The sequence below is a fragment of the Rhagoletis zephyria genome, unplaced genomic scaffold (genome assembly GCF_001687245.7).
Source record: "Rhagoletis zephyria isolate East Lansing unplaced genomic scaffold, Rhagoletis_zephyria_1.1 Rzeph_scaffold_00638, whole genome shotgun sequence".
Classification (NCBI taxonomy): domain Eukaryota; kingdom Metazoa; phylum Arthropoda; class Insecta; order Diptera; family Tephritidae; genus Rhagoletis; species Rhagoletis zephyria.
The window spans coordinates 50,193-63,047 of NW_016157722.1; the positions used below are offsets into that span (position 1 = coordinate 50,193).

The 12,855-nt window shown below is 37.7% G+C and overlaps 1 protein-coding gene across 1 annotated transcript in view; it reads left to right on the plus strand.

The window, feature by feature from the left end:
• The window catches only part of dy (transmembrane protein dusky), a 14,927-nt gene extending 6,248 nt beyond the window's left edge, over positions 1–8,679 (plus strand). Inside the window, 2 exon segments of the mRNA XM_017613282.1 lie at positions 6,834–7,026; positions 7,029–8,679. Of these exon segments, the coding sequence (XP_017468771.1) occupies positions 6,834–7,026; positions 7,029–8,626 (1,791 nt within the window). The 3' untranslated portion in view covers positions 8,627–8,679.
• Positions 8,680–12,855: the final 4,176 nt, after the last annotated feature.

Here is a 12,855-nt window from a genome sequence, read left to right on the forward strand (position 1 = left end):
TGTTGTTTGTTTTTTATATGACAGAAAACATATTAAAAAATTATTTTAAGATTTGAGATAGAAATCGAAGTGTATAAGTTTCTCTACGCAAAGCACACACATGTGCGTGTGCTTTATATTAATAAAAATATGCCCGTGCTTTTTACCAAACAGCACACACATGTGATGTGAGCAAGTTTTTAATTTTTTATATGCACAGCACACGTGTGTGAGCGTAAAATGTTAGGATGTGCTGCGCATGTGTGTGCAAATACGTACCCTGCAAAAAATCTCAACTTTCCTTTATACTATGTATATGTAGATAAAAATAACTGTTATTTACAGATTATTTAGATAAAAATCAAAAATAATTGTTATTTTGGTCTTATAAAATAAAAATCAACAAGTAAGAAAGTCTAAGTTCGGGCGGAGCCGAACATTAAATACCCGGCGAAAATATTAAATATATGTTTTTCATCTTTCCGAAAGCTACCGCTACATGATAAGCCGGGGTCTATAAATATTAAGTAAATTAGCGTCCTTCAATTTCGAAATATTGAAATTTCAAGCATTTCTGAAATTTACCGTTATATGAAAAGCGGCCGAAATTTTAGTCCGATTTCAACGGTTTGCTTTTATGTGGCAAGAACAATAACCATACCGAGTTTGGTACAAATTGCTAGAACGGTTAGCGAGATACATATATGTGATCATAAGTGGGAGGTGCCACGCCCATTTTCCAAAATGTTATCATAAACGTAAACGTCTTTGTAAAGAAGTGTTGCAAGCATCAATTTTGAATAAATTAGCTTTAATATTTACTGATTTATGGAAGATTTCGTATTTCTCTAAATTACCGTTATATAGAATGTGGGCGTGGTTATTGTCCGATTTTAAAAATTTTCGGCCATTTGGTATGCCGTACCAAGACCAACAACTGTGCCAAGCTTGGAAGAAATCGGTGCAGCTGTTACCAAGATATACACATGTAACCATAAGTGGGCGTGGCTACGCCCATTTTCCAAAAATTTATAATATTCTTATTTTTCGTCTAAAAATTGTACATATCAATTTTGAGTGAATAATCTTGAGTAGTTACTAAAATATCGTCGTTTTCGTATTTCTGAAAATTACCGTTACATGGGAGGTAGGCGTGGTTATTGTCCGATTTTGCCCATTTTCAATACCATACGTCCTACGCCCGAAAGAAGTGCACGTACAAAGTTTCGTTAATATATCTAAATTTTTACTCGAGTTATCGTGTGCACAGACGAATGGACGGATAGACGGACGGACGGACAGACAGTCACCGATTAATCGATTTCTCTTTTCATCCTGATCATTTATTTATACATTTGTCTATAGCTATCTCGATTCGTTTTGCCTTTTACAAACAATCGTTATGTCAACAAAATTAATATACCCTTGTGCACAAGTGCGCTCGGGTATAAAAATTTAATTTAGTTGTAGAATATTTTCTTCATAGTGAATTATTCAATGACAGTTTTCATCAATAACTGTTATGTTCGGTCCCTGCTAACCCGGGCTGTTAGGTGAGTGAATTTTAGAGAACAGGTGAATGGATAGCTAGTATAATTCAGCGTTTCGTCACAAGACGGACGTAATTTTCTTGGATATTTCAAGGTCAAGCCTAGAAAGTTAGAAGTTTAACTTGATACAGCTCTAAATTGCACCAGAGTGGGATCGATCTTTCGAGGCAGTGGTTTTAAACTCGGATGACGTTGTTCAAGAAAAGGAACATTGCTGCTATACTCAGAGTAAAAGAAAATGGATTTTAATTTCCATTGCCTTATAAGAAGTCCCAAGCTACAGCAGTTCCGTTTTCATTAATGACAGCCCGTTGGCTCACCTCAGCAATGAGCAGTTGGAATGGATGCACCACACGCATTGACGTTCGTCAACGTGCGTATTACACGTATTTGTAAAAGTAGCTGTAGAGTTGTCATTGTCAATATTACTTTTCTTGGCCGGTAGTAGAAAGCACAAAAGAAAAAGAGAACACAAAAACAACAACAACATAAATGTCAGCTAAGTATTTTTCAGCTGATTTTTCATGGAAAGCTCTGTGTCAATCCAAATACATTCATACATTCGTTGCGCTTAAAGCACTCGTCGTATCGCTTGTGTCTCGTTGCGTTGATGACCAAGTGATGCAGTGATGTTTTGCGAGCTGCACATGCGCAGACAACTAAAAGACTGCCTGTACTTAAGTTGTGCTGTCTTTATGTTTTTTTTTGCAGTAAACGAGCCACAAACGGCATAATTGTTACCTCCAGTCTCGCAGTCGCGTCGTTCAGAGCAGACGGCAATTTTCTCCAACGGTTAGTAATGAAAACAGTCTCGATCGCCATGGCCAATTGTGTATATGTACATGCACTTGCACGCGAATGGGGCAAATGTTGTGGCCGACATATCCATTAAATTGTAGCTCCGGTAATGAGCAACGCTACGCGACGCCTGTGCAACATTGCTGCGTGTGATGCACTACGAGCGAGCAGCTTCCGTGCTTTCCTCTATTCATGCAAACTTATGCAGTACTTACACATGCAATTTTTCTAAGCTAAAGTGTGGTAGTTGATATTGATGTTACTCTCTACGCACCATAACTTAATAAACTCATATACATACTTAAGTTGAATATTGATGCGGATGATGGATTGCTGCCGCAGCGGCGTTGTCATTAACTAGTTTGACTCGTAGATAAATTGTCACCATTAAAGTAAAAGAAAATCTGCCAACAACTATCACCGGGAAGACAGGAAAGCAGCAAATGCATGGAAATGAAAGAAAATTATGTTGCAGCACAAAAAAATAAAAGAAAGAAAAAAGGCGAAAAGGCTAGCAAAAAGTGGTCAACAAACCCAGAAATAGAATTGCACAAAAACGCCGCCAACCAGTTGCTGGCACATTTTACACATTTGACTGTTTTATGGTTCGTCGTTGAAAGTTTTTTCTTTTTTTTTTTGCCAAGTACCAGCAAGCAATGACACATTTTCTAGCCTTGAACTCAATTTGCGCTTTGGCCAGAATGTAAATACTAACTACATACAAATGTAGTGTCTGTCAGCGTGTGCTGGATCGTCTACTACTTACTTGGGAACAGGTGTCATCATCGTCTGTTCGTTGGTGTGTGTAGTGAAAAAAGTGAAATTGGTTCGCCTTTTTCTTGTGTTGTGTTCTACAAATCGTGCAACATCACATCCCGTTCATTGATGAAAAGGCATTTATTGCCGTATGCTTAACACTAGATATTAATTGGGGCGTTTAAGAACCGTTGGAAGTTTGCGGTTTTATTGATTGTTGTTGCTTGCGGTAATGATTAATTGATTGATAGATTGATTGATTGCGATTAAATTTTTCACATACATATTTGATTTCCATTAAACTAGAATGTGTATAACACGCGACAAGTTTAAGTTAGGTTAGAATAGTGGCGGAAAAACTTTACGTCCACGTAGCAGATAAGTACCATTTTGACATCGTAAACCTAGTGGTTGTTAAAGTTGTGCACATACTACGTTATGGAGGCTCCTCATTAAAGCTGGCCATCTGCAAAAAAAGGTACTCTACTGTTTCCTGTTCATTTTCGTTTCTGCTATGCCCAGCCTTCAGGCGTGGGTTCCAGTATACCAATACCTGCCATCATGCGTCGATTTATGAAGATTGTGGAGAAAGAAGTCTCTATATATACTAGTTACAATTGGGGTTGAGAACCGATCCTCGTTCGAAGCTAATGTGGAATCCTCTCTGGCTAACTCGTCTGCAGCCTCATTTCCGGGAATCCTGCGATGACCGGGAACTGAACTAAGTCTAGATCGTGCAGACTACTTAATGATAATAATAATAATAAAAGATTGGCGTTTATACAATGGCTGAATTTCTTTATTCATTCTGAACGTTTGGAATAAACTTTTTTGTTTACTTATTCTTTAGAACGTTCCTGGTGATATGTTAACGTACATTTCAAACGTATTCTGTTTATTCCGGCTGTGAAATGGGATTATCCGGAATGTATAAAGAAACGCAGCCAATATGTTAATGTTTGGCCGAGCTTCTACCCCGATTTGTGGCGCGTGCTAGATGTTGTGTTACATAAAGGGATTGTATTTTTAAGAGGAGCTCTTTTTCATGGCAGAATACACTCGGAGGTTTGCCATTGACTGCCGACTATTTACGGCGTATAAAAAGTTTTAGACCTGTTGATCAGTTTCGACATTGTTGTCAAAGATGCAAGGGCTTTAAAGGCCACCTGGCTATCTTTCTAAAAGACGACAGCCGACAACTAAAGCGAATACTTCTGCCTGGAAAGCACTTGCAAAATCGGGCAGTTGAATTGATCTTCTGAATTAAGAGAAAGAGAGCGTTCGATTTTGCAGCTATTTTTATACAGATGATGTGGCCAGGCGGAGATATGATGTTTCCCGTTCTAGTCAGCTCTCGACGGCAATTAGGAAATTATACTTCTATGACCAATCGTTCATATTCGCCATATACCCAGTCCTCCGTATCTTATAGCAGATACGAATGCGGTGTGCAGGTCTATAGAAAATGGGTTTGTCATAACGTTCAGGGCATCCGTATGCGTGCAGAAAACAACACTTTGACTACATGCCGTCCATTGTACTGTTTTCATGTTCCTTTTAATCTCTTTTAACCCTAGAATACTAACGTTCGCCTGTGGGGCGGAACGAATTCGGTTTCCGCGCGATATTTCAGGAACGCTTTTAATGCTCAAAGTAAACGTTCGTGCCAACTCAGCTTAGCGCTGTACGAGGCTGTTAGCAAACGCACATTGTACAGTGGCCTTGCGCGGCTGAGTTCCGCGCCCTCTTGACGCCTGACAGGCGAACGTTAGTAGTAAAGGTAATTTTGTCTGCTGTCCTTATTTCAGTTTTTAACATGTTTTTGGCTATTTTCTGTTTTGAATTTAATTTTTTTTTTTACTTTTCGAGAGTGTTCCTATGAAGAACAAGTTCTAAAATGGTTGGAAAAAATATCGTTGAATGGAACCGATAGTGAGAACAATTTGGAAGAAGATTTCAGTGAATGCGCCTTATGAAAAACNCGCCCTCTTGACGCCTGACAGGCGAACGTTAGTAGTAAAGGTAATTTTGTCTGCTGTCCTTATTTCAGTTTTTAACATGTTTTTGGCTATTTTCTGTTTTGAATTTAATTTTTTTTTTTACTTTTCGAGAGTGTTCCTATGAAGAACAAGTTCTAAAATGGTTGGAAAAAATATCGTTGAATGGAACCGATAGTGAGAACAATTTGGAAGAAGATTTCAGTGAATGCGCCTTATGAAAAACAACTAAGCAGTTGCTTTTTCTTAAGATTTCAAACCTTTTGCTTGATTTATTCGAATAACTTTACGTAAAGGATCTGAAATTTTAAGAAAAAAGCATTGCTTAGTTTTTATTCATAAGGCCCAATGTGATACAAAAAAGTCGATTTCATTTTTAAGTACAGCTCACAATAGACAAGATAAACAACTTATTCCTTTTAAGTGTGAAAGTAAATACGAATACCTTTAAGATAATTTATGGATTGTTTGAGTGCGTTCGCTTTTAAATGTTTTTTTTTTAATTTTTTAAAATGATCCCTTTCAAAAAGATTGTAAAATATATGTGTTATTTTCAATACGAATTATTTTTATTAATATTAAAAAAATTATTGAATTATTTCATAGTTTTACTTTAAAAACATATGAAATATGTTTAAACTCATTTTNTTGTTTGAGTGCGTTCGCTTTTAAATGTTTTTTTTTTAATTTTTTAAAATGATCCCTTTCAAAAAGATTGTAAAATATATGTGTTATTTTCAATACGAATTATTTTTATTAATATTAAAAAAATTATTGAATTATTTCATAGTTTTACTTTAAAAACATATGAAATATGTTTAAACTCATTTTTTAAACAAATTTAAGGTTTTAGAAAGACAGAATTTTTATTTTTTTTTTTTCAAAGTAGCCTCATAGGCGAACGTTAGTATTAAAGGAATAAAAAATAAGGTTAGTATTCTAGGGTTAAATCTCATCCTCTTCAAGGCAGGATGGGAAGATGGAGTTGTCATGTACGGCTATCACAGTCAGGTGTTTGTGCCACACGAAGTGGCCAGTCAGCAGTCCAACAAGTTGTGTGCTGTCCCGTCTACTCAATGAGTTGGTGACAAACTTGGACAATATAGTGGTGGTCTCTTTGTGCCAGTATAAATTCCCGAGAGCTACTGAGGGTTGGATTTACATTAATCTGGGGATTCCACGTCCTTATTCTACTGGCAACTGCAGCAGTATCGATTAGATGTGATTTTTTACCACGCGAATTTCTATTGGACAGCGAACTGTTACACGTGGATGCACTAACATCCAGATCTACGAAAGCATTATTGGTGTACGAACGTCTGGTAGATAATTTCTAGGGATGCAGCCGGAGAAGCCGAAGTCCACGCTAGCTCCATTTCCGAGATGTTATATACCCAGGACACATGGCCGCATTGCAAGCACATTCACTCCGTACTCAATAAAGGTCTTCTGAACTTTTTAGTGGCATTTAGTCAGGAGCAGAGTGTCCCTTTAGATATGGGCTAAAAAGATAAATACATATATGCACCGCCGCTGTGGTGTAGTGGTAATCAGTGCGCACTTCCACTCCGCAGGGCCTGGGTTCAAGCCACTCGGCCAAACAAAAACAAATGTGTAAACGTCAATCAATTATTATATAAATACATGCATATTAAACATCAAAACTTCTTGAGAGCTATTCACATTCGATTACTAATTTGCAGAAAAGTTGTCTAATGCATTTTTCTAAAGCTTTCGTTCCATTTATTTACAGATCGCGCTTGCAGATGATGTTGACGTGGTCAAAGCCATCAGTGGCACAGAAGAGATATCCGAACATGACAATGAAGTCGATCAGGTGGCGTTGGAATCGGAATCGGAACCACAACAACCGCCAAAAGTGCTATACCAGCACAACATACAGCAGCAACAACCGGGACCGGCACGAAGTAAATTACCGCCAATCTCATAAAAACTATGTCATCTTATTTATTATACGTTTCCCTCTCCTCCACTTTAGGCAACCATCAGAGCATTCCCTTGAGTCTTGGACAACCCTTCGGTCCACCACCACCACCCGCTCAACTAGCCTACCAGGGTCCACCGCCGCCATTGCCACCACAACGGCCACCGCCACAGCAAGTGCATGCGCCACAAGTGCTGCCCGATTTGAGTGTTGGCGCATCGAGCAACAACGAAATTTGGTCTTCACCAGTGCAGGATATGCCAAAGATTATCTCGTTGGATGTGAAGTGCGAAAAGAATGGCATGAAAGTTTTTGTGAAATTCGATAAACCTTTCTACGGCATTGTTTTCTCGAAGGGACACTACAGCAACATGAATTGCGTGCATTTACCCTCTGGATTGGGACGCACATCGGCCACATTCGATATTGGACTGCATGAGTGCGGCACTTCGGGCAACACAGAAAACGGCTTGTATGGCTATGGGCATGAGTCGGGTTCGGGCACCTATTTCGAAAATATCATCGTCATACAGTATGATCCACAAGTGCAGGAGGTGTGGGATCAAGCGCGCAAGTTACGTTGCACTTGGCACGATCAATACGAGAAAAGCGTAACATTCCGCCCGTTCCCCGTCGATATGTTGGATGTGGTGCGCGCAGACTTTGCAGGTGACAATGTGGGTTGTTGGATGCAGATACAGGTTGGCAAGGGACCATGGGCTTCCGAGGTGTCGGGATTGGTGAAGATCGGCCAAACGATGACAATGGTGTTGGCTATCAAGGACGACGACTCTAAGTTCGATATGCTTGTACGTAACTGTGTAGCGCACGATGGCAAGCGTGCACCCATACAATTGGTAGATCAACGCGGTTGCGTCACGCGACCAAAGCTTATGTCACGATTTACGAAAATCAAAAATTTCGGCGCCTCCGCTTCGGTACTCTCGTACGCGCACTTCCAAGCATTCAAGTTCCCCGATTCAATGGAAGTACATTTCCAGTGCACAATACAAATCTGTCGTTATCAGTGTCCCGATCAATGCTCTGATCCCAATTTGCAAGAAGTTCATCACTTACAAGTTGGTCCGGAGTCGCAATATGGACCACCACCACCGCAATTGCACGTTGACACCTACCATGTGAGCAGCGGTATTGGAAAGCGACGTGATGAGCGACGCGTCCAACGTCGTACGCGTGCCGTCGATCCAGAGCAGGAAGTTGGACTTAATCGTATTATCAAAGTCGTCTCGTCGGGTGACCTCACCTTCGCCATTGACGATCAGATGAACGGCACAACAGCGGCCACACCGCAAACGATGGTATTTCCAGCGCGCGAAGACGGACTCATCTGCATGACGACGCCCGGTTTCGCGATCACACTGATCATACTGCTCGGTATTCTAATAACATCCTGTCTAATATCAGCTGTGCTGTATGTGCGCTTGCGGCCATTCTCCACATTCAGCCATTCGGAGAAGGAACGTGCGGTGGCCTACACAAATCCGCAATTGACTGGCGCTTTGCCGGTCATTCAAATACCAGGACCACCGCCAACTGTTGCCCACACTGGTACACTCACCAAATCCCGAACGCACACATGAACATTGAAACGGAGAATATAAACATTACGACGATTACGAATTGGACTCGGTATGCCGAGGTTTATTTTATAGTATGTTTGTATGTATGTATGAATATGTAGCTGCAGGTCGCGCGTACTATGTACATTCAGCAACCTCACCGATCCGATGCGAACTGATTGTCCGCTGCATTGGATGGGTACTAACGTTGTCACCATACAACACAATCACAATAGTCTTCTCTTGTTTGCAATCGCTCCCGAGGCGGGTGTTTATTTAGTTAAGTTATTTATTTATGATTACATGCATTGACATGCATTGACATGTATGTATGTATGTAGTAGTGTAATTTTAGCTTGTAGCTATTTGTATTTCTTTGCTTTTACAAAGTAATGTGTTAGTTATTATTCGACAGTTCAAAAGCAAGGAACCAGATTACATACTAATTTGTGGTTAAAATTGAGAACTTTTCGACGAGCCTTTCGAGTCTGTTTGGGCCTTCTGTATTGGTGGCAGTTTAGCGCTTACAATTTTAATAAAATTTAAATATATAAATGAAGACTAGTTTTTAAGTTTATACATACAAATGTAGTTTGATTCTTAAATACAAACATATATGAAAAATATGAAGATATATGCAGTAGAACCCGGTGCTAAGCCATATTCAAAGTTCAAATGAAGCCAAGCGACTTTTGTACAAAGGCTTTATCGACGAAGAGCTGTCTGCGGCTTGATTTAATGCAAATCGGCGTATTTTATGTATATCTATTGGAACTATGTAATTTCAGAAAAAAAGTATGTGTGCTAACTAAAATAAATTTCCAACAATAGGTATGTCAGTGATATCGAGTTCAGCCTAATATTATGTACGTATGAATTTAATTCAGTTAATATTCAATGAACTTATATTTTCATATAAAATATTATTCAATTCAGCGCGAATTCAGCTTGTTAAAATGAATTCAGCACATATTTATGCTGGTGTTAAATGCGACTTCGGCTCAAGTAACAAATTCAGCTTGTTAAAATGAATTCAGCACAGACTTATGCGGTATTAGAAACGATTTCGGCTCAAACTTATATCATTCAGTTTTATTAAAATGTATTCGACTCTCTAGGAAGCCTCTTTTTTAAAAGAATTTCTATACAGCTTTATTTAAAATAAAGTAAAAGTGTTCAGTTAAATTAAATTTCTTAAAATGTTTATTCAACTACTTTACGAGTATTTTCGCCTTACCTATTTGAATTTAGCTCGATTTTTTTTTCTTGTCAATGCGAAATTGGCCAAATATTTTTCAATGCACGTGCCGAGTAAGAGGCAGTAAGCGAATAATTCAATGCAAATTTTTGTATCAAACAGCTTTGTCTAATTCAGCTCCAATTTGCCACCTGGATGTTTGTGCTATTCAGCGCGCTTACAAGAACAGCAGTTAGTGTTACTCAGGCTGAGTAACTCAGAACACTTTTGACGACACGCAGCAAATACATGAACAGTTTTCATTTGATCAAAAGCCAAACAAGAATTGCTACATATTTTAACCTAATTCAGCTCGGATTTACGAATTTCAGCGCATTGCAAAATATATATTTTCCACAAAATAAAAATTGTAAGTGGGTTTAGAGCAATTTAGCTCCAAGTTTAAGTAATTCAGTTTTTTTTAACGATAGTAATCAAACTCGCAGCCAGTTTTTAATCATTTGAGTGTTTTTTTTTATATTCAGCGCACCTTTTTGTTTTAAATCTGTATTCTTTGCACTGAATAAAGCGATTGAAGTACATTTTTTCTTGTTTTGGATTAATTCAGCTTGAAGTTTTACTAATTCAGCTCATTTTTAACTGTAGAAATAAAATGCACAGACCGCTTTTAATAATTTGAGTGTTTTTTTTTGTATTCAGCACGCCTTTTTGTGTTAAAAATATATATTTTTTTCACTAAATAAAGCAACAAATTCAAATTTTTCTTGTTTTACGTAAATTCAGCTTGAAGTTTTAGTAATTCAGCACATTTTTAACAATGGAAATGAAATGCTCAGTAATCTGTTTTTAATCATTCGAATGCATAACAGTAGCACATGCTGATATTTTTTTTGTACTCAGCGCGCCATTTTTTGCTAATTTGAAGAACTAAAAAATTTAAGAAATCAAAAAAATTGGTAATTCTTAATTCAGCACTCGTACAACGCCATTTACCTCTTTTATACAACGCTTTACTTTGTCTACTTTTTACTATAAAATTTAAAATGTATTAAACAATTTTGTAGACTTTAGAAAATAGATAAGCAAAAGCACAAAATACAAGTACATACAAACAATTAAAACTAAAAATCACACAAAACACAAATACAAAGCAAAAAAAAAAGAGTTATATGTAATAATTTGATGCTTGAAGTAGTCACTAAATATTTTAAGTGCGTTCATTAGTTGTAGAAAAGTTAAAATTATATAACTCAGTAAAGTACATAAAGCAAAATGAATGAAATAAATAAAATAAAATAGGCTATAAATAAAATAAATATTAAATTATATTTACGAACACATAAATATATTTTAACTAAAATAAATTTTCTATTTCTTCGCAGTAATTTCTTTGACTGAAACCCCTATGCAAACGTTATTTATCCACAACGACTAGTTAATTTATTTTTAAATTATTTATTAACTTATTTAATTGAGTAATTTATTTGTTTATTTATATTAATGCAAGTCCATTATGATGCAATCTTGAATTTACAATGTTTATCATAAATTCGATTTTTTATTTTCTTATTTATTTATAATCTCGAGAGAACTTCAATAAATATTTGCCTTATAAAAATAATTAAGTTTAGAGCATTTTTATTGGTTGGCGCTTCAATAAATCCAAGAGCCTTTGAGTGTCAAAGAAAATAGCTACTAAAATTATAAAGCACGTCGATACTCCTAAGTGGCCCCGAAGGATGCTAAACGGCAGCTGGGAGAGCGCCACGAAGGGAGCTGCTCATCAACTCATTCAACAGAAATATGTCTCTTGAAGGGGAAGCTTCAGCCAAACGTGTAAGAGAGTGATTGAGAGCCCATGCCCTTTGAGTTTTCGACTGATAAAGGTGACCTGCTTAGGTACTTAAGCGCTTTATTTTAAAAAGCCTTGGGGTTCGAGCAAAAATATATTTGTACCCAAGGCGGGCAAAGTCTCACACGTATCCCCGAGGGATTTCGACCAATCATTTTATTCTCGTTTTCTTAAAGACGCTTGAGGTACTGACATATATATGAGACGATTTTTCAGGCAACTTTTGCGTTCAACTCACGCAGGTTTGCACGAAAAAAAATTGACTACTTTTGGTTGAACGGCCTTTCAATTTCTAAAAAGCTTCCTGGCTGAATCAATCACTTCATATTGATGCCGCGTTCGAGTGGCGCCTTCACCAGCCACATCCCATACAGGGAGGACTGGACGGGGTATGTTATCTGGAACCATGACCTACGGAACGATCTAACCCGGGTAAAAAAGTAAGTCGATATGTTTTCAGCTGGGTACTCTGCATCAATCCCAAATTTAGACTCACGTATAGCCACAGAGTTTTCTAAGCATTGTCCGATCTGCTACTCAGCTGTCCAGCCTGGGCGAGCTTAGGGAAAACGTACTTACTAATATTGCCCCGAAAGGGTGTTGCCCAGAAAGCGCACTGCGTATATACAGGGTGGTTTAAAAGATGGTTATATAAGAAGAATATAAAACAATATTGATTGTTGCCGTTTTTACTGCATATCATCGTAAACAAAAAGAGCTATTTGTAATTCTCTCACCTGCCAAATTTCCTAGTGGGAACATGTAATGTAATGGGTAATCGAAAAAATAATCAGTAAAACAGCTGGTTTCTCATTCGAAAACGCATTGTTTTCCCCATAGCGATTTCCTACGAAAAGTAGTAATGTATCTGGATTAGTATGCATTTTTTTTACTTTTTGGATACATTAGAATGCTGATTAAATATTAATCAGTAATGGACTCTAAAACTCATAAGGTATACATACATTACATTATTTATCACGCATGTAATGCATTACTACTTTCCCACTGGGTTCCGTCGCTGTTTATATGTGACCTGGTCTACGAAAAGGGAGCTTACGTGCGAAAACTAGTTTTCTGTGAAAAAGCTGTTAAAAGTAAGCAACTCGTTTCGTCAGTTTCTCATTATCTCGTTAATTGTTCTCCGCGCCGGACGTCCAGTAAGTGTTGTTGTTGGTCCAGTAAGAGTTGTGGGTGGTC